The sequence below is a fragment of the Piliocolobus tephrosceles genome, chromosome 13, assembly GCF_002776525.5.
Source record: "Piliocolobus tephrosceles isolate RC106 chromosome 13, ASM277652v3, whole genome shotgun sequence".
Lineage (NCBI taxonomy): Eukaryota > Metazoa > Chordata > Mammalia > Primates > Cercopithecidae > Piliocolobus > Piliocolobus tephrosceles.
This window is the reverse complement of record NC_045446.1, coordinates 11721084-11742037: the sequence shown is the minus strand read 5'-3', so window position 1 is coordinate 11742037 and position 20954 is coordinate 11721084. Positions and strand designations below refer to the sequence as shown.

General features: G+C 52.5%; 2 protein-coding genes and 1 pseudogene across 6 annotated transcripts; 2 read left to right on the top strand and 1 right to left on the bottom strand.

Annotated features, from left to right (window-relative positions):
* Positions 1-336: 336 nt before the first annotated feature.
* On the top strand, positions 337-16016 carry BEST1 (bestrophin 1). 4 transcript variants are annotated; one of them, XM_023189502.2, is made up of 11 exons: positions 807-877; positions 2218-2405; positions 6196-6290; positions 6813-7046; positions 7943-8097; positions 8486-8563; positions 9263-9415; positions 11029-11109; positions 11423-11574; positions 13789-14427; positions 15644-16010. In XM_023189502.2, the coding sequence occupies exons 2-11, from the start codon at positions 2254-2256 to the stop codon at positions 15660-15662; spliced, it is 1758 nt and encodes a 585-aa protein (XP_023045270.1). In that variant the 5' UTR covers positions 807-877; positions 2218-2253; the 3' UTR covers positions 15663-16010. The 4 variants fall into 4 exon arrangements, with proteins under 4 accessions (XP_023045273.1, XP_023045272.1, XP_023045270.1 ...); XM_023189504.2 differs by lacking the exon at positions 2218-2405 and having other exon boundaries at positions 663-877; XM_023189505.1 differs by lacking the exons at positions 2218-2405; positions 11029-11109 and having other exon boundaries at positions 337-877; positions 15644-16016.
* Positions 16017-16116: 100 nt separating this feature from the next.
* FTH1 (ferritin heavy chain 1) lies at positions 16117-19860 on the bottom strand. 2 transcript variants are annotated; one of them, XM_023189507.1, is made up of 5 exons: positions 19013-19034; positions 18840-18978; positions 16927-17073; positions 16541-16666; positions 16117-16445 (listed from the first exon to the last, which is right to left on the bottom strand). In XM_023189507.1, exons 2-5 carry the CDS (start codon positions 18951-18953, stop codon positions 16281-16283), a joined length of 552 nt encoding a protein of 183 aa, XP_023045275.1. In that variant the 5' UTR covers positions 18954-18978; positions 19013-19034; the 3' UTR covers positions 16117-16280. The 2 variants fall into 2 exon arrangements, with proteins under 2 accessions (XP_023045275.1, XP_023045274.1); XM_023189506.2 differs by having other exon boundaries at positions 18840-19860.
* On the top strand, positions 18952-20891 carry LOC111524348 (annotated as a pseudogene).
* The last annotated feature ends 63 nt before the right edge of the window (positions 20892-20954 follow it).

Below are 20954 nucleotides of genomic sequence, written 5' to 3'. Positions count from 1 at the left end.
TCCCATCTTGCACTGGCTGGAAGCCAGCAGCATAAACTTCAGGGCTGTTCTGTCAACCCCCACCAGCCCCGGCAAGTTCTCACCCCCTACACCAGCCCGGGCAGGCTTCTCCTTCCATCTCTCTGAAGCAACCTACTAATGGGCCCTGCCAGCCAATCACAGCCAGAATAACATATGATGTCACCAGCAGCCAATCAGAGCTCCTCACCAGTACATGCAGAATTCTGTCATTTTACTAGGGTGATGAAATTCCCAAGCAACACCATCCTTTTCAGATCAGGGCACTGAGGCCGAGAGAGGAACTGAAACCCACCCAGGGTCACCACACACAGGTGGCAAGGCTGGGACCAGAAACCAGGACTGGTGACTGCAGCCTGGTATTCATTCTTTCCACAGCCCAGAGAGCTGTCAAAGACCCCAGGGCCTGGTCAGAGGCACCTCCTTCCTGGAGAGTTCCTGGCACAGGAGTTGAGGCTCAGCACAGCCCCCTAACCCCCAACTCTCTCTGCAAGGCCTCAGGGGTCAGAACACTGGTGGAGCAGATGCTTTGGCCTCTGGATTTTAGGGCCATGGTAGAGGGGGTGTTGCCCTAAATTCCAGCCCTGGTCTCAGTCCAACGCCCTCCAAGAAGAAATTAGAGGGGCCGTGGCCAGGCTGTGCTGGCCGTTGCTTCTGAGCAGATTACAAGGAGGGACCAAGACAAGGACGCCTTTGTGGAGGCCCTGGCTTAGGGAGTCAAGTGACGGCTCAGCACTCACGTGGGCAGTGCCAGCCTCTAAAAGTGGGCAGAGGCATTGGCCACAGAGTCCCAGGGAGTCCCACCAGCCTAGTGGCCAGACCTTCTGTGGGATCACCGGATCCACCTGGAACCCCACCTGTGAGTACAAGGTGCCCCAGGTGGACAGGGCTGGGGTGTTGAGGCCTTCAGGGTTGGATGGCCGTCTTGCATGTGTGTGTGGGATGTGCACACACAGGCAGCACATGCGTGCGTGTGTGGGCACCTGTGTGTCTGTGCAAAGGCCCTGAGGTGGGAATGAGCTTGGTATGCATCAGGCACAGCCGGCCAGTGCAGCTGCAGCAAAACACATAGGGAAAGAATGGAGGGGACATCAATCACTGCTTCAGTAAATTTTCATCAAGCGCCTTCTATGAGAACACAAGAGGAGCTTCCATTCTGAGGAGGAAACAGGCAGTAAACAGGCAGATATCCTGTATAATTTCAAGTAGTGAGAAGTGCTGTCTAGAAATATCAAGCAAGGTGAGGAGACAGAGAGCACCGGTGGCAGTGGGGCTCTATTTCCAGGTAGGATGGTTGGGAACATCCTTTCTAAAGGGAACCTGGAGTGGGAAGGAGCCATGCAGGTATCTCAGGGAGACCTTCCTCCAGGCAGGAAGATCAGCGGGTGGAAAGGCCCTGGAGTCACCATTCAGTAAACATCGTTTGAGCGTCTCTACCAGCTAGGTTCCGTTATGGGAATGGGAATATGGTGGTGGACAGGGCTGCCTGGTGCCTTCCATACTTCTCACACTAGAGTGGTTGAGAGAGCTTGGGAGTTAATGAACAAGATGGGCTGAGAACACTGCCTAGCCCAGAGGACCTGAGCTTAGTGTATAGACAATGCTGCTGTTACTGCCTTTGTCATTGTACAAATTATTTATTTATTTATTTTTAGACAGAGCTTTTGCTCTTGTTGCCCAGGCTGGAGTGCAATGGCGTGATCTCAGCTCACTGCAACCTCCACCTCCTGGTTCAAGCGATTCTCCTGCCTCAGCCTCCCTGAGTAGCTGGGATTACAGGCACCCGCACCACACCTGGATAATTTTTTGTATTTTTAGTAGAGACGGGGTTTCACCATGTTACCCAGGCTGGTCTCAAACTCCTGACCTCAGGTGATCCACCCGCCGCAGCTTCCCAAAGTGCTGGGATTATACGCATGAGCCACCGCGCCCAGTGATTACAGAAAGTTAAAGGCACATGGCAATGCACACGCCTATCTGCATCTTCCCCTGCCAAAGCAATGGGCAGCCTCTGGGCTCACTTTCTTGGGTTTCCACCTCCAACAGGCAGTCAGAGCTGGCAGGGCCTTGGAGACCACTTCATCCACCTCCCAGGGTCCCTATGGGAGAGTTGAGGCCCAGAGCAGGGAAGGGTCCTGGCAGGCTCTGACCAGGGTCTCTGATCCCTACCAACCCCCAATCCGTGTCCCTCTCTACTAGGACCCAAGCCCACCTGCTGCAGCCAAGTGCCTGGCCATGACCATCACCTACACAAGCCAAGTGGCTAATGCCCGCTTAGGCTCCTTCTCCCGCCTGCTGCTGTGCTGGCGGGGCAGCATCTACAAGCTGCTGTATGGCGAGTTCTTCATCTTCCTGCTCTGCTACTACATCATCCGCTTTATTTATAGGTAAAGCTGGCAGGGCTGGGGCGGGGGCTGGGAACTCTGGAGGCCTCCCAGCCTGCTCAGGGGCCAATGTACCAGTTCACTACAAGACTAAGCTGAGCTCCTGACCAGGTCCTGGGCACTGGAGCTGAGGCTGGGGCTGGGGGCTGGGGAGAGAAAAGAAGTCAGACTGAGAGGCTGCTCAACCCAGACCAGCAGGGTTTTAGCCACCCTTCCTCCAACCCCAGGAGGAGCCCTGGAGCCCAGAATTTGTCTGGTGCCACTCAACTGGCCTGTTTTATTGAATCCCACACAGACTCATAGGCCCACATGGTACATTGAGAGAGAGAGAGAGAGAGAGACTCTCACTGTGTTGTCCAGGCTGGTCTCGAACTCCTAGGCTCAAGCAATCCCCCTGCCTTAGCCTCCCAAGGTACCGGGATTACAGGTGTGAGCTACTGCGCCTGGTCAACCACATGGTACTTTTTTTTCTTTTTTTTTTTTTTTTTGAGACAGGATCTCACTTTCAGCTCTACAGTAGAGGTCAGTTTCTGAGAGGTAGAGTCTTACCTGCTAGGGCAGTGGTCTCTCTTGGAGTTGAAGGGAGGTCCAAGGGATGGGGCCTGCATGGAAGAGATTTTTTTTTTTTTTTTTTTTTGAGATGGAGTCTCACTCTGTTGCCCAGGCTGGAGTACAGTGGCACGATGTCGCCTCACTGCAACTTCTGTCTCCTGGGTTCAAGTGATTTCTGGCTGTTTTGTATTTTTACAGCCTGCACTCCAGGCTGGAGTGCAGTGGGGGTGATCCTGGCTCACTGCAATCTCTGCCTCCCAGGTTCAAGCGATTCTTCTGCCTTAGCCTCCTGAGTAGCTGGAATTATAAGCACACACCACCACGCCTGGCTAATTTTTTTTTTTTTTTTTCTGTATTTTTAGTAGAGACGGGGTTTCATCATGTTGGCCAGGCTGGTCTTGAACCCCTGACCTCAAGTAATCCACCGATCTCGGCCTCCCAAAGTGCTGGGATTACAGGTGTCAGCCACTGTGCCCAGTCCACATGATACATCTTTTAAAATTTATTTAAAAATTATTTTTTAATTAAAATGTTTATCTAAGGCCAGTAGCAGTGACTCATGTCTGTAATCCCAGCACTGTGAGAGGCCAAAGTGGGGGGAATCACTTGAGCCTGGGAGTTCAGAATGGGCAATATAGTGAGACCCCATCTCTACCAAAAATTTAAAAAATTAGCTGGGAGTGGTGGCATTTGCCTGTGGTCCCAGCTACTTGGGAGGCTGAGGTGGGAGGATGGCTGAAGCCTGTGAGGCTGCAGTGAGCTGTGATCGTACCACTGCACTCCAGCCTGAGTCACAGGCTGTCTCAAAGGCAAACAAAATAATGTTTATCTAAACAATAAAATGTAGGACAAATATAATCACAGAATATATGATAGCATTTTAAATTGAAAAAGCATTAGTGATTACATGGATTGTAAAATATCAAATACATAAAATTCTTGTGTTCCTAGTAATGCTAGCAACAAAGCACATTTGGTTTTTACTAGGGCACCAAGGTACTTTAAAAAAAAGTTAGAGCCAGCCACAGTGGCTCACACCTGTAATCCCAGCACTTTGGGAGGCCAAGGCAGAAGGATCACTTGAGTCGAGGAGTTTAAGACCTGAGCAACGTAGAGAGATCCTGTCTCTATAAAAAATTTAAAAATTGGCTGGGCGCGGTGGCTCACGCCTGTAATCCCAGCACTTTGGGAGGCCGAGGCGGGAGGATCATGAGGTCAGGAGTTCAAGACCAGCCTGGCCAACATAGTGAAACCCTGTCTCTACTAAAAATACAAAAATTAGCCGAGTGTGGTGGCACGTACCTGTAGTCTCAGCTACTTGGGAGGATGAGGCAGGAGAATTGCTAGAGCCCGGGAGGCAGAGGTTGCAGTGAGCCGAGACCATGCCATCGTACTCCAGCCTAGGTGACAGAGTGAGACTCCGTCTAAAAAAAAAAAAATCAAAAAATGATCTGGTCGTGGTAACTTATGCCTGTAGTCCCACCCAGCATCTCAGGAGGCTGAAGCAGGAGGATTGCTTGAGCCTAGGAGGTTGAGGCTGCAGTAGGTCATGATTGTGCCACTGTACTCGAGCCTGGGTAACAGAGCAAGAGCCTATCTCAAAACAAACAAACAAAAACCAATAGACCAAAAACATTTATCTAAACAATAAAATAGAGGACAGATATAATCAGAATATATGACAGCATTTTAAATTGAAAAAGCACTAATGACTACAATGGATTATAAAACATCAAATACACGAAATTCTTGAGTTCCTTATGATACCAATAAGAAAGCACATTGGTCTTTGGTTTTTACTTGGGCACCAATGCATGCTGAAAAAAATCAGACTTCATTTTTTAAAGCAGTTTTAGGTTCACAGCAAAATTGAGCAGAAGGTAGAGTTCTCATGTGTCTCTGCTCCTCCCCCTGCCCCCAGCCTCCCCACTATCAACACCCCCACACTACAGTGGCAGATTTATTACAATCCCTGAACCCACGTTGACACATCCCCATCACCCAAAGTTCATAGCGTACAGCAGGGTTCACTCTTGGGGCTGTACATTCCATGGGTTTCAATAAATGTGTAATGATGTCTCCACCATGGCAGCATCAGGCAGAGCAGTTTCACCGCTCTAACAAAATCCTCTGTCTGCCTATTCATCCCTCTTGTTAAAGCCAAACACTCTGTTTCTTTTTAGAGACAGGGTCTTGCTCTGTCACCCAGGCTGAAGTGCAATGGCAATCACAGCCCATTGCAGCTTCCAACTCCTGGACTGAAGTGATCCTCCTACCTCAGCCTCCAGTGGCTAGGACTGCAGGCATATGGCCATCGCATCCAACTAATTTTTTTTTTTTTTTTGAGACGGAGTCTCGCTCTGTCGCCCAGGCTGGAGTGCAGTGCTGCCATCTCGGCTCACTGCAAACTCCGCCTCCCGGGTTCACACCATTCTCCTGCCTCAGCCTCCCGATTGGCTGGGACTACAGGCGCCCACCACCACGCCCAGCTAATTGTATTTTTAGTAGAGACGGGATTTCACCGTGTTAGCCAGAATGGTCTTGATCTCCTGACCTCGTGATCTGCCCGCCTTGGCCTCCCAAAGTGCTGGGACACCCAACTAATTTTTTGTAGAGATGGGGTCTTGCTATGTTGCTCAGGCTGGTCTTGAACTCCTGGTCCTGCCTCAGCCTCCCAGAGCTCTGGGATTACAGGCGTGAACCACCGTGCGCGGCCCAAACACTCTGTTTCGACCTGCTTTTAAACAACTGACCCCTGGCTGCGTTCAAAGGGTCAGGGTGTCTGAAACTGGCCTCTGCAGCAGGACCTTCCTTCCTACACATCTCCCAGTGGCCAGTGTGAGGATTCTCCCCACAAGAAACCACTGGAGGGGGCCTCCTCTAGCCCGTCCGGGTTAGGGGCTGCACGAGGAGCATCATGGACCTGGCTCAGGCCTCAGGAGGGGACCTGGGCTGGGGAAAATGTGGGACAGCATCGAGGCAGTCCCACTCCTGCAGTAAGTCATGATTGTGCCACTGCACTCGAGCCTGGGTAACAGAGCAAGATCCTATCTGAAAACAAACGAACAAACAAAAACCAATAAACCAAAAACATTTATCTGAACAATAAAATAGAGGACAGATATAATCACAGAATATATGACAGCATTTTAAACTGAAAAAGGGCTGGGCTAGACCTGGGGACAGTCTCAGCCATCTCCTCGCTGCCTCCACACATGTCCACCCCCACACCCACCCCCAGGCTGGCCCTCACAGAAAAGCAACAGCTGATGTTTGAGAAGCTGACTCTGTATTGCGACAGCTACATCCAGCTCATTCCCATTTCCTTCGTGCTGGGTGAGTTCCCCCTTCTGGCTGTTCTGGGTCCCCGTGGCCCCCCAGGCTCCAGACAGGCCAGGGGAGGACCACGAGGAGCTGAGGCAAGGGGCTGTCGTGGGGGAAGCGGGGACGCCAGCGGCAGGTCGGCGCCTCTCTGTAGTTCAGGGAAAGGTGCGAACTGCAGCCAGAGAGACTGAAGTTAGACGTTAGGGAAGACGTCCTGCTGTTAGCAATGAAAACCCCGTTTTCTGAGGGAAGCGCTGACATCATGGTCCCTGGAGCTCCTGCGCGGGAGGGGAGGGTGTCTGGCGGATTTCTGGGACCAGCAGGGGGACTCCCGCGAGACAGAACCCTTGGAGCTCTGGAGCCTCCATGAGAGGCTCTGCCTGCCTCCCGCTCCTGAGCGCCTTCCAGGAGGGTTGGGGGCTAGGCCCGCTCGCAGCAGAAAGCTGGAGGAGCCGAGGCATCACCGGGCGCTGGGCCCTGGGCTCTGGCCGCAGCCTGGCCCCTCGCCCCTCGCCCCTCGCCCCTCCTGCCCAGGCTTCTACGTGACGCTGGTCGTGACCCGCTGGTGGAACCAGTACGAGAACCTGCCGTGGCCCGACCGCCTCATGAGCTTGGTGTCGGGCTTCGTCGAAGGCAAGGACGAGCAAGGCCGGCTGCTGCGGCGCACGCTCATCCGCTACGCCAACCTGGGCAACGTGCTCATCTTGCGCAGCGTCAGCACCGCGGTCTACAAGCGCTTCCCCAGCGCCCAGCACCTGGTGCAAGCAGGTGGGCTGCTCCGGAGCAACTGGGCGGATGAGGCGGAGCCAGGGGCCGTGATGGGCTCCGCCGCAATGGAAGATGGGTGGAGCCAAAGTCCCCCGGACTCGGGGATCGGGTGGAGCCAGGAGTGGGGTGGAGTCAAGATTTGGGGGTCCAATTGGGCGGGACAGAGTCAGGTGTCTGAAGGTGGGGCGAGGCCAGGAGCCCACCCTCCGAGAGTAGGAGTCTGAGGCAGGGCTAAGGACCCTTGAGGGATAATGGAAGGAAGGGCGATGGCTTGGGAACTGGTGAGGTACTAGGGTCTACCTCCCTCTGCTCTTGCCCCTTCCGATCTCCGGTTTCCACTCTGGAGGTATGGGACATTGGTCTCTGACTCGCCCTCACCCTTGCCTGAACTGGTCCTGGTTAATAAGACAGACCCAGGCTAGGCGTAGTGGCTCTCGCCTGTAACCCCAGCGCTTTCGGAGGCGAAGGTGGGAAGATCGCTTGAGCCCAGGAGTTTGAGACGCCCCTGAGCAACGTAGGGAGACCCCCATCTCTACAAAAATTTAAAAATTAGCAGGGCATGGTGGCTTGTGCCTGTAGTCTGAGGCTGAGTATCGGGAGGCTGAGGTAGGAGGATCACTTGAGCCCAGGAGTTCCAGGCTAGGAACATCACTGCACTCCAACCTAGGTGACAGAGCCAGACCCAGTCTCTGGAAATAAATAAATACCCTGCTCACATGCTCAGCCCAGAATAGCACGTAGTAGGTGCTCAGAAATTTTGTTGTTGTTGAAAGAAAGAAGATGGCAAAGGAGTGCTGAGGTTCCTATAGGTCAGCAGGTCCTGGCCTGGTCACCGGATGCCAGCCATCCCTTCTACAGGTTCTCCCACCGACTGCTTTCTTCACTCCACTCTGCAGGCTTTATGACCCCGGCAGAACACAAGCAGTTGGAGAAGCTGAGCTTACCACACAACATGTTCTGGGTGCCCTGGGTGTGGTTTGCCAACCTGTCAATGAAGGCGTGGCTTGGAGGTCGAATCCGGGACCCTATCCTGCTCCAGAGCCTGCTGAACGTGAGCCCACTGTGCAGACAGGGCTGCCGCAGAGTGGGAAGGGTTGTGGTCCACAGGAAACAAGGTTTCCTGCAAAGAGAAGGCTCGAGCTCCTGAGAGTCTTCCCAGAGCCTGAGGTGGGGTTGCAGAATCTTTTCCAACAGCATTCCACAGCCGGAGGTGGTCCCTCCTCAGATGCCCCTCCTTCCTCTCTGAGTCTGTGAGGTCCTGGTTCTTTTTTGATAGATGAGGAAGCTGAGACACAAAGAGGTTTAGTGAGCTGCCCATGACCACACAGCCAGGAATGGACCACGAGTACCAGGCCCTGGTACTTGGAGAAGAGTGGGGGCGAGCCCAGGGTGGGGGCAGGTGGTGTTCAGAACCCCATCCCTCCCTGCTGTCCCCCCAGGAGATGAACACCTTGCGCACTCAGTGTGGACACCTGTATGCCTACGACTGGATTAGTATCCCACTGGTGTATACACAGGTGAGGACTAGGCTGGCGAGGCTGCCCTTTTGGGAAACTGAGGCTGGAAGGACCAAGGAAGCAGCTGGGATGGGAAGGGCTCACCTAGAGGCTGAGTAAGTGGCTCCCCCAGGAGTTGGGTCCGCACTTTGAAGTTGGGTCTAGACTTTGCAGTGCCGAGTTCTTAGAGACCAGGCTCCTGCCTGACCCAGTCCAGTAGAGGTGGTGTGATTATCCCCATTTTAAAGAGAGGTTGGCCAGGCGCAGTGGCTCACGCCTGTAATCCCAGCATGTTGGGAAGCTGAGGCAGGTGGATCACCTGAGGTCAGGAGTTTGAGACCAATCTGGCCAACATGGCAAAACCCCATGTCTACTAAAAATACAAAAATTAGCTGGGCATGGTGGCGCATGCCTGTAATCCCAGCTACTTGGGAGGCTGAGGCAGGAGAATCGCTGGAACCCAGGAGGTGGAGGTTGCAGTGAGTGAAGATCGCACTGCTGGACGACAGAGCAAGACTCTGTCTCAAACAAACAAAAAAAGTGGGGGGGTTAACAGAGACTCTAAGTCACGTGAGTGTGCAAGTCAGAACACGGCCTCGGTCTCCTGTCTCAGACTCCCAGCCCCGGGAGCATCCTGATTTTAGGGTTCCCACCTAGCCCTTTGCTGCTGCACCCTCCTCCTCCTCCTCCTCTTCTTCCTCCTCCTCCTCCTCCTTCCAGGTGGTGACTGTGGCGGTGTACAGCTTCTTCCTGACTTGCCTAGTTGGGCGGCAGTTTCTGAACCCGGCCAAGGCCTACCCTGGCCATGAGCTGGACCTCGTTGTGCCTGTCTTCACATTCCTGCAGTTCTTCTTCTATGTTGGCTGGTTGAAGGTGAGCCTCTCCAGGGCCCCTCTCGGCTGGAGGCATGGCCAGAGGGGTCATGGCCAGCAGCTGCCTGAGACGAGGACGCATTGTCAGGAAAGGAAGGTCTCATGGGTAGAAAGCAGCGAGCAGGGCCCTGACCACAGCCTTCTGGTCTGCACATTCCCATGTTGTTACATGTGAGGAAACTGAGACTCCAGCGGGGCCTTCTTGAGACCTGGGTCTGCTTCCAAGGCTGCACCCAAGGCCCAGACTTAGCAGCTTGAGGGACAGGGAGAGCTCAGTCAGTCTAACCATTTGCTGCTCCCTCAAGAGAATATTCTTCACACGTTTGTCCAGAGAATAGGGGAATTCATGGAATTGGAGTGGCAGTGGCAGGCCCTGCTGGTGAGGACACTTCTCGTCTCTGCTTAAAACAAAGCCCTGAGGCCGGGTGCCGTGGCTCATGCCTGTAATCCCAACACTTTAGGAGGCTGAGGCGGGTGGATCACCTGAGGTCAGGAGTTCGAGACCAGCCTGACCAACATGGAGAAACTCCGTCTTTACTAAAAATACAAAAATTAGCCAGGTGTGGTGGCGCACGCCTGTAATCCCAGCTACTCGGGAGGCTGAGATGCTTTAACCCGGGAGTCGGAGGATGCAGTGAGCTGAGATTGCACCACTGCACTCCAGCCTGGGCAAAAGAATGAAACTCCGTCTCAAACAACAACAACAACAACAACAACCACCACAAAAAATACAAAGCCCTAAGGTTCACTAGCCCCTGCCCTTTACAAGGCAGATTGGCACCACCTCTCCTTATTCAAGATGCCTGTTGGAGTGTCTTGTTCCTCACCTCAAGCAGCTTGTCCAGGTATTCCCTCCCACCACTGCCAGTACGCCAAACAGGAGTTCTGAATCACAGTTTTGTCTCCAACTCTTTATCTTTCCTTCCTTGAGTTGCCCATCCACTCTCTCTCCCTTCCTACCTTCATTTTTTGGTAGTGGGGGTGTAAGTCTCCGTCTCTGCCTTTCCTGTTGCTGTGACTGACACACACACACATATGCATGCATTCCTATTCCTCTAAATTCCCCCTGCCCCCAGTTATCTTTGGTTTCTACAGATCAAAACAAATCCACACTTTTATGCTTGAAATTCTCCAAGGTGCCCCAGTGGCCTGCAAGATGTCCCTTGGACCCCGAAGGCAGAGGCATGCCACCTCTTTGGGGCTTTGTTAGGGCATTTTAGAGATTGCTATCCAGGAATCTGCCCACCTAGACCGCCCTTTAGTTCAGCCCAGCTTCAGTATATATCTCTGTTGCAGGAATGAATAAAATTATGCAACTCCAGGTAAGATACATGAGGTGAGATAAAGGTGGTGACTCAGCCAAGTGATACACTCAGGGACAGCTGTGGGTGTTCAGGGAAGGACTGACTCAGGAGAGTTAGAGGGGCTGTGTCCAGAAGTATGTGGGTGCCCACAGGTGTGGGGGGCTGCAGCCCTAAACTCTGGCTTTGAAGACAGTGGTCAGGCAGGAAGGGCATCATGTGGTGTGGAAATGGCAGCAGCTGAGGTTTAAGTGGGGAGGCTGGCTTTGAGGAGTTCTGCCTGAGGGTTTACAGAGCCTCACCTGTCCCCAAGGTGGCAGAGCAGCTCATCAACCCCTTTGGAGAGGATGATGATGATTTTGAGACCAACTGGATTGTCGACAGGAATTTGCAGGTATGGAGAGAGGGAGAGAGGCCATACCACGGACCTTCCCCAAAGTGGACCCAAAGAGAGGACCCCACTGTTCTGTAGGGAGGTCTCACAGTGAATGATCACCCCTTTCCCTCCTCCCTCCTGCAGCCAGCCATTCACTCACAGGATTCTCACCTCAGTCTTTGAGGCTGCAGGCAGGCACCCATCTCCCCATTTCACAGACAGGGAAACTGAGGTCCAGAGAGAGGGAAAGATTCCTCCAAGTCATCAGGCACGTACAAGGTCCTGCCTGGGATGACCTTTCTGTGGGACTTCTTCTGTCCCTGGTGACCAGGTGTCCCTGCTGGCGGTGGATGAGATGCACCAGGACCTGCCTCGGATGGAGCCGGACATGTACTGGAATGAGCTTGAGCCACACCCCCCCTACACAGCTGCCTCCGCCCAGTTCCGTCGAGCCTCCTTTATGGGCTCCACCTTCAACATCAGGTGTGGCCAGTGCCAGGGGGCTGGGTGGGAAGCCCCTCCTAGTGCAGGGGTCTGCCTAGGAACTTAGAATAGCACTAGATAATACATACTGGGTGCCTTAGTAAGTGTCAGGCACTGTACTATGCTCTTTATAAATAGTAACTAATTTTTCCTCCCAATAATTTTGGTTTGTTATCCCAAGTGTTCAGATGATTAAAGTACAGGTTCAGAAAGAGTAAGTTGCCCAAGGCCACACAGCTAGCAAATGGTGCATCTGCTACTCGAAGGACAGCCTGTGATCAGTGATGCGGTGGAACGTTAGGACCTGGCTCCTGTCATCCAGAACTATGTTTTCTTTTCTTTTTGAGACACAGTCCCGCTCTGTCGCCCAGGTTGGAGCGCAGTGTCGTGATCTCGGCTCACTGCAACCTCCGCCTCCTGGGTTCAAGTGATTCTCCTGCCTCAGCCTCCCCAGTAGCTGGGATTACAGGTGCCCACCACCACAACCAGATAATTTTTGTACTTTTAGTAGAGACGAGGTTTCACCATGTTGGCCAGGCTGGTCTCGAACTCCTGACCAGTAATCTGCCCGCTTTGGCCTCCCAAAGTGCTGGAATTATAGGTGTCAGAACTATGTTTTCTGATAAGCTACGGTGCTTGGATGGGAAGTGGAAGTGGGGTTCCCTGGGATGGGGAAGGGGCAGCAAACATGTCCTAGCAGGCAGCCAGGCCATCACAGGTACCTCCTGAATTGACTTTGTCCTACCGAGTAAAGGGCTCAGGCCACCCACAGCAGCCAGACTTATCTTCACATGGTCCCACTTCCCTGATTCCATCTGAATCCCTCTTGAGCTGCAGTGGGCTGAAGGGCTATCCCAGCTGCTCCTTTCCCCTCAGGACAAGAGTTAAAAGTGCCTTGGAGAGTATTGGGCACATGTCAGGGTTCATACTCAAGGTTTTCTTCCACAGTAACCAGTGCTGTTCTTCGCTTGTTCTTTTCTCTTTCCGTTTTTTTTTTTTTTTTTTTTTTAACGGAGTTTTGCTTTTGTTGCCCAGGCTGGAGTGCAGTGGCACAGTCTCAGCTCACTGCAACCTCTGCCTCCCAGGTTCAAACAATTCTCCTGCCTCAGCCTCCTGAGTAGCTGGGATTACGGGTGCCTGCCACCAAGCCTGGCTAATTTTTGTAATTTTAGTAGAGACAGAGTTTCACCATGTTGGCCAGGATGGTCTCAAACTCCTGACCTCAGGTGATCCACCCTCCTTGGCCTCCCAAAGTGCTGGGATTACAGGTGTGAGCCACCGTGCCTGGCCACTTGTTCTTTTAAGAACCAAGTATCCTACTAGACTGCAATCGAGTTTAACTAGAGTCTATAGTTTGAGGAAGAGTTGGGAAGGTGATCAAATGAAGGCTGGAGGCTTGCTTAGGTCATAAACATTTCTGGAGGATGACTTTGAGCCCTACATGGTCTGTACCCCAGCAGCTGAAGGTGTGGGGGGGAAGGCTGAAAACAGAACAATAAAGCACAGACCTTGTCTCCAAGGAATGCACAATTTACGGAGGGAGCTCAAACCCAAGCCTCAAACTCTGGATACAAGGTACAAAGTACTGGACATCTAGGAAAGGGACAGAGCATGGAACACAGTCACTTTTGTCTGCCTGGAGGCGGCTTCCAGCAGGGTCTGGAGCTGGGCCATGGAACATGGGAAAAATCTGAACTTGGGCAAGGGCAGGCCATACTCTGTGGTTGATAAGCTTTCCCTTGCAGGGTAAAGGTCTTGGGCTCCTGGGATGCCTGTTGCTAGGAAGCCAAATTTCCCTTTGTGGATGTCGCTCCCAGTTGGAACCACAAATCCCTGGCATTGCCCAGAGTCACTCATGGGCCTCATCTGCACCACTCATGCCAGGGCACCAGTGTTTCTGACTGCCTGGAGTGGGGGGGTTTTAAAGGAGAAGTGAATGATGAGGAGGGCTTTACATGCCAGGCAGGGGTGGTTGAGGGGATTGGGTATTAACTCCGGTCAAGAGGGAGTCAACGAACAGTGAGGTGAGCTGGGCCTGGAGGGATCACCGGGAGGTACAGGACGGATCAGGAGAGAGGTGAGAACTGGGGTATTGTGAGGAAGATGGTGTGGCCTTGGCTTGGGCCAACCGAGAGAGAGGAGGGGGTAAGGGAGAAGGCCAGGTGTTAGTCCTTTGTCCACTGGCCCAGCCCTGCATCTCCTGCTTCTTTCCAGCCTGAACAAAGAGGAGATGGAGTTTCAGCCCAATCAGGAGGATGAAGAGGACGCTCACACTGGCATCATTGGCCGCTTCCTAGGGCTGCAGTCCCATGATCACCATCCTCCCAGGGCAAACTCAAGGACCAAACTACTGTGGCCCAAGAGGGAATCCCTTCTCCACGAGGGCCTGCCCAAAAACCACAAGGCAGTCAAACAGAACGTTAGGGGCCAGGAAGACAACAAGGCCTGGAAGCTTAAGGCTGTGGACGCCTTCAAGTCTGCCCCACTGTATCAGAGGCCAGGCTACTACAGTGCCCCACAGACGCCCCTCAGCCCCACTCCCATGTTCTTCCCCCCAGAACCATCAGCGCCGTCAAAGCTTCACAGTGTCACAGGCATAGACACCAAAGACAAAAGCCTAAAGACTGTGAGTTCTGGGGCCAAGAACAGTTCTGAATTGCTCTCAGGGAGTGATGGGGCCTTGATGGAGCACCCAGAAGTATCTCACGTGAGGAGGAAAACTGTGGAGTTTAACCTGACGGATACGCCAGAGATCCCCGAAAATCATCTCAAAGAACTTTTGGAACTATCAACAACCAACATACACGCTACACTAAAAGATCACGTGGATCCTTATTGGGCCTTAGAAAACAGGTCTGTCCTCCACCCGAACCAGGGGCACTGTATTGCCCTGTGCCCCACCCCAGCTTCCCTTGCTCTGAACCTACCCTTCCTCCACAATTTCCTAGGGTTCCATCACTGCCAGAGCATGCTGGACCTACGCCCAGCACTGGCTTGGGGTATATACTTGGCCACCTCCACAGGGATCCTAGAGAAGTGTTCGGGACCTTTTCTCACTTCACCCAAGAGCCTGGTATCACCAGGAAGACTTCTTGGGAGCAGGTGAAGGAAGCTGAGGTTGTGCTGACCAGAGTGCTGCTAGAGAACTGTCCCAGGGCTGACAGGCCAGGCTTAGCTGAACAGATGTTATCACTGGCTCCAACTTACTTTGAGCAAGGGTGGCTGACCCAAAACCATGGGGTGGCAGTCAGCTGGATGACAGATGAACACTTCCCCATAACTATTTAGGGTAGTACCCAAGCACTACAGGAAAGGGTGGCCGGAACTGCCTCACTCCTACGATGGTGATGGTGACATTGAGGGTGTCCAGGGCCCTTAGGTCATTTTCTCACTGCCTGGGGGACCTCACCAAAATACTTCATGCTTCCTTGGGGTCAGCCCAAAGCTGTCACAAAATCAGATGTTTCCCTTTTTTCCAGATTTCCTGGGCACTTTCACCCAATTGGAAACACCCCACTTCAGCCCCAATCATGTAGGGAGGAAGTGTGTAACTTCCCTTTTCTGGATTCTCAAGCAGTTACTTTCAGTCAGAACACCCAGCTATTATAATTGAAAACTTAAAAGGGCAACAGTTTCAGTCTTGCTTCTAGGGCTAGACAGGAACTTGGCAAACATCTGTGGCTTGTTTAGCAAAGGATGTTATTTCAGAATCTTGTCTTGGGCTGGGTGTGGAGGCAGGCAGATCATGTGAGGTCAGGAGTTTGAGACCAACCTAGCCAACACGCAATCCTACCAAAATAATACAAAAATCAGCTGGGTGTTGTGGTGCGTGCCTGTGGTCCCAACTCAGGAGGTTGAGGGGAGAATTGCTTGAACCCCGGAGACGGAGGTTGCAGTGAGATTGAGCCACTGCACTCCAGCCTGGGTGACGGAGTGAGACCCTGTCTCAAAAAAAAAAAAAAAAAAAAAAGGATCCTCTCAACCTTTGCCCTCCTACTGCAACATTTTAGTATTTGAAATGAAGGTTCCTTCCATATTCACACTGTTAATTCTCTCCCATTCTCACTAGGGACGAAGCACATTCCTAACCTGCTTCCCAATGGGGATGCTTCGCCAGCCAGGTCCTCTCCGGTGTGTACACCAGCAGGACACTGATCCAGTCAGAGCCATACAGCTGTCCACACTGAAGAACATGTCCTATAACAGCCTGAATCAAATGGTTAGCTTAATAGATAAAAATCAGTAGTCCAGGACTACTTCAGCCTCTAATGCCTTTCATTCATAAAAATTGTGAAAGCTAGACTGAACCATCGGAAACATGTAGCTCAGACACTGGATTCAGAGTCAGGAACCCTTCCTTAGTCCTGTCTGAAATCCAAGACAGGCATACCTTAGTATACTGCCCAAACTAAGGCGTTTAATAAATACAACTACTCTGTTTCTTTTTGATTAGTGTGATTAGAAATGAACAACGGCACTTAAGGAATCTGGAAGATAGACTGGATAGATTTCTGATTCATCCCAAGACCTCAAAGACAACACCTGGGTACCAAATTTCTTTATTTGAAGGAATGGTACAAATCAAAAGAACTTAAGTGGATGTTTTGGTACAACTTATAGAAAAGGTAAAGGAAACCCCAGCATGCATGCACTGCCTTGGTGACCAGGGAAGTCACCCCATGGCTATGGGGAAATTAGCCTGAGGCTTAGCTTTCATTATCACTGTCTCCCAGGGTGTGCTTGTCAAAGAGATACTCTGCCAAGCCAGATTCGGGTGCTCCCATCTTGCGCAAGTTGGTCACGTGGTCACCCAATTCTTTGATGGCTTTCACCTGCTCATTCAGGTAATGTGTCTCAATGAAGTCACACAACTACAAAACAATGGGGAAGACAGTTAGTGGGCAGCTTTCCCAATCCCTAAGGCAAATGATTTCCTCCATTTATTTCCTGGGTTTCCAGTACTTACATGGGGGTCATTTTTGTCAGTGGCCAGTTTGTGCAGTTCCAGTAGTGACTGATTCACATTTTTTTCCAAATGTAAAGCACACTCCATCGCATTCAGCCCGCTCTCCCAGTCGTCATAGTCTGGTTTCTGAACGAGGAGGATAGGTTAATGCATCTCTACCAACTAACCTACAAGTCAGCAAGCCCGTCATCTCTAACCACCACGCTTTGGCAAAAGGGACATTACTATTTGCCTAATTTAGTTTAGATGGTAAGCCTAAAAAAACCACAAAAGGCAAAAGCCCAGTGTATCATCACTTTATCAGGGCAACTGCTAGTTTAAGTGATTTCTGATACCCAAACACTGCTAGATGATGAAGTATGACACCCCTAGGATCTTTTGTTCACCTTAATATCCTGAAGGAAGATTCGGCCACCTCGTTGGTTCTGCAGCTTCATCAGTTTCTCGGCATGTTCCCTTTCCTCATGAGATTGGTGAAGAAAGTATTTGGCAAAGTTCTTCAAAGCCACATCATCGCGGTCAAAGTAGTAAGACTGAAAGGAGAACACTGAATGTGTTATATTAGGGATCCCCAAAGACAGGTAGCTATGACGGTCTACACTGAAGCAAGATGGTCTAGATGGTCAGACTAGGCTTCCTTTCTCAAGGCGCAGCACGAAGGGGTCAGTGCCCAAGGAAACTAGGGGCAGATGAGCTACTGGATTGAACCTAACAGTAATCTTTCTAATAGAAAACTGAAACTTGATCCTTCAAAGTTTACTTCAAAGAACCTTTAGATTATGGGCATTGCCTGGGGTGATGTCTTAAGGATCTGTATTAGTGCACAGAAAACTTTCTTTCATTGTCTGATGAGAGGGTGCTGGGGTACTGACCCTGCACTTAGTCTTTTTCTCCTCCCTGTTCCTGGATTAACCATGTTAAAGCATGGTTAAAACAAAGAGCTCAGGAGCCTGCCAGCTGTACCGCGAATTTATTTATAAAATTAAAAACCCCTACTGGGCGCGGTGGCTCACTCCTGTAATCCCAGTAGTTTGGGAGGCCGAGACGGTTGGATCACGAGGTCAGGAGACCATCCTGGCCAACACGGTGAAACCCAGTCTCTACTAAAAATACAAAAAATTAGCCGGGCGTGGTGGCCTGCGCCTGTAATTTCAGTTACTCAGGAGGCTGAGGTAAGAGAATCGCTTGAACCCGGGAGGCGGAGGATGCAGTGAGCCGAGATAGTGCCACTGCACTCCAGCCTGGGCGACAGAGCGAGACTCTGTCTCAAAAAAAAAAAAAAAAAAAATTAAAAACGCCCATGCAAGGTGACAAATGTGGGCAGTATGTTGATGCAAATATACTTTTATAATACTTATATCATAAAAATTTGATTTTCAGTTTTAGACATTTGATGTAGTCAAGTACTTCTGAAAGGCAGTGACAGTCACAGAAATACAGGCCTGTTTTCAAATCCATTTGGAACACATTCTTGGGATAGTTTGGACAATCACAAGGCAATTCTAAGGAAGACTCCCGCGACACTGCCTAAGACCAAGATTTGGGAAAACTGATTCCACTGATCACTGAAAAATGTATTGCCCAGTAACTGTTGGTGGACTTTATCCAAGAACTGGAGGTTTACTTAGTAGGCCATACCTCTTACAATAGATACATAAAATATAAAAATTAAGTTCCCCAGACGCAAGGTCAGGTGACACTTCGGTGACTGCAGAAGGGGCGATTTCTAGAGATATGCTTCAATGCAAGTGGAACTTAGAGATAAGCAGAGCCGAGAGGTGGATAGGGCTGCTTCAGAGGGATCTGCCCACAAGATAAGCCACTTCGCGCCAGCCCCCAGGGTTTGCTGTTCGACACCGTTACCCAGCACGCCCGCCATACCTAGGGGGCTGGAGCTGGATACCTAAGCAAAAAACGTTGGGCTTCAGAGCCAACTGCCGGCGGCAGAGGAAAAGATGGGAGTGCAAAACTCCACCTTCCTAACCGCAGGATTGATCGCACGGGCGGACAGTTTTGCAACCCCAGGATTTCAGGACACCCAACTCTCCTTAAAAAAAGAAGGGTGTGCAGAAGCGGCCCTGGCCTAGGAGGGAGCCTTCCCAACGTACAGCCGAGAAGAACCAGCTGCCCCGACTTTCTGCGCCAGAAAAGTCCTCAGAAACCTCGAGCAGCCTCCATTTTCCAGAAGGGCGCAGGGAGGCGGGGGATCCCGCGGGTGGCCACACCCCCGGCCCGCCCCAGCGCGCGCCCCGGGAACCGCGCCTGGCCCCCCCCACCGCCCCGAGCCGCCCGCGCTCACCATGGACAGGTAAACGTAGGAAGCGTAGAGCTCCAGGTTGATCTGGCGGTTGATGGCGGCCTCTGAGTCCTGGTGGTAGTTCTGGCGCACCTGCGAGGTGGACGCGGTCGTCATGGCGGAGGCTAAGGACAGGCGGCGGCGGCGGTGGCTGCGCGGCGCTGGAGCGGCGGCGGGGGCCTTGGGGCGGTCCGAGGACGCGGTGAAGAGGTGACGGAGGGCTGGCTATGGGCGGCCGGCCGGGATTGGGGACGAGCGCCGGGTTCCGTCCAAGCACTGTTGAAGCAGGAAACCCCGACGACTCTCGGCGAAGAACGTCTGGCGCAGCGGGTAGCTTGCGGTCTCTTATAGCGGCGGCGGCGTCAGGCCCGCCCCGGCCAATCAGCACCGCCCGCCCCGCGCCCGCTCCTTCCGGTGGGCGCGGGGCCCCGCCCCTGCGGTGGGGGAGGGGCGGCCGCTAGAAGCCCTCGCGCGCTCTGGCGGAGCTCGGGAGCGGGGACCGGTACCGGACTGCCTCGGGGACAGTGGTGTCGTCTCTGTGCCCCTGGGGCCCGTTTAGTGGAGTTGGAGGGAAGCTGCGAGGAGGCGCGGGAAGTCCACCTCAGGGCCCCCCCCCCCCGCTCTAGGTGTGCCCGGGCGTTGGAACCAGCGGGGGCGGGGTGCGGGGGCGCATGGGGTGATCCTGATTTGGCTCCCATTTTCCCGAACGAGCACCCTGAGGCTCCTGGCCCGGGGCATGGTGTTAAAAATCATAGCTGCGGGGAAGCCCTTGTGACATCTTGCTGCAGATTGAGAAGGTGGAAGGTGGAGACGCAGGCCTTAGGTGGTCGAGCGCACTTTCTCTTCCTCTAGAGTCCAGGAAGGAGCGCGGTGGAGAAGTGGGGCTCACGGCGGGTTTCGGGTCCGCCCCTGCCCTTCTGATCCGGCGACCACGTCTGCCTTTGGCTGAAAGCAAATATGGCTCCGAGTGCAGTTTCTACAACAAAGGCTGGGTGGGCCGGGTTTCCGTAGGGATGGGGACCGCCTCCCCCGAGGGTCTTGGGAGTGAGCCACCGGGGCCTCCGAGAGAATCGCTGGAGTCGCTTCGCACCCAAGGGACACATCTCGGGTTAGAAAGGAGAAGCGACGTGGATCTAAAGGCGAAGCCCATGCTGAGGCCTTTTCAAAATGGCCTCTTATCAGCCGCACTCACAGGAGCTTCAGGCTTCGGTGGCCCCGTAGGACAACCCTGGGGTGTCATTGGAGAGAAGCTGACGGGGTTGATGGCGGGTGACAGGTGAAAGAGACCCCGGAGGGGCGGGGCCAGTGTGTGTGGCATGCAGTTGAGTCCCAGGCACAGGGTAGATGTGAATTTATGGGTGGCAGAGCTGGAGCTAGGCCCTGCCCCTACCTAGGTCCTGGCTTCGAGGTCCACTGTTCTGTTGCATCTTTTGACGCATCGGTGGAAGAACTATTAATTTCAGGATGCTCACAAACCTGCAGCTGGAAGCTAGACTTCCAAACCTTATTTTAAAAAAGCAACTCTACTGAAATATTAAAAACAAATTGCCAACGGAATTAGGGTGATTCTTTTTCACGGTTTCATTAAAAAATGCACCTATGTTACCTACAGGAAACACGTTTTAGTGCTGCTAGAGCTACAAGAATAAGGTAAACAGAAGGATGCTGCTAGACCAGGAGTACCTTACCCAGTCTGGGATAGGAGGAGGTCAGGAAAGCCCTCCCTAAGCAAGAGCCCTGAGCTAAGTTTGCAGAAAAAGTTAAAAGGAAGGTGAAGTGCAGGAGCGAAACAGGGAAGGGAATTTGGAGCAGAGTGAACAGCATATGCAAAGGTGTGGCAATGTGGAAATGCATGACCTGTTCAAGCTGCCTTAAGGAAGTATGTTGCCTGGGGCTGGGCACTGGCTCACGCCTGTAATCCCAACACTTTGGGAGGCCAAGGCGGGCGGATCACTTGAGGTCAGGAGTTGGAGATAGGCCTGGCTAACTAACATGGCGAAACCCCTCTCTACTAAAAATACGAAAATTAGCCAGGTGTAGGGGCATGCGCCTGTAATCCTAGCTACTCTGGAGGCTGAGGCGAGAGAATCGCTTGAACCTGGGAGGCGGGGGTTGCAG

Excerpts from the sequence above, each read along its gene's own strand:
- BEST1 (XM_023189501.2), top strand. The coding sequence starts at position 6,224 with ATGTTTGAGAAGCTGACTCTGTATTGCGACAGCTACATCCAGCTCATT. Across the intron at positions 7,047-7,942 it reads CCAGCACCTGGTGCAAGCAG|GCTTTATGACCCCGGCAGAA; the intron begins GTGGGCTGCTCC and ends TCCACTCTGCAG. Across the intron at positions 11,110-11,422 it reads TTGTCGACAGGAATTTGCAG|GTGTCCCTGCTGGCGGTGGA; the intron begins GTATGGAGAGAG and ends CCTGGTGACCAG.
- FTH1 (XM_023189506.2), bottom strand. The coding sequence starts at position 18,953 with ATGACGACCGCGTCCACCTCGCAGGTGCGCCAGAACTACCACCAGGAC. Across the intron at positions 17,074-18,839 it reads CCTACGTTTACCTGTCCATG|TCTTACTACTTTGACCGCGA; the intron begins GTGAGCGCGGGC and ends TTCTCCTTTCAG. Across the intron at positions 16,667-16,926 it reads TCTTCCTTCAGGATATTAAG|AAACCAGACTATGACGACTG; the intron begins GTGAACAAAAGA and ends CTCCTCGTTCAG.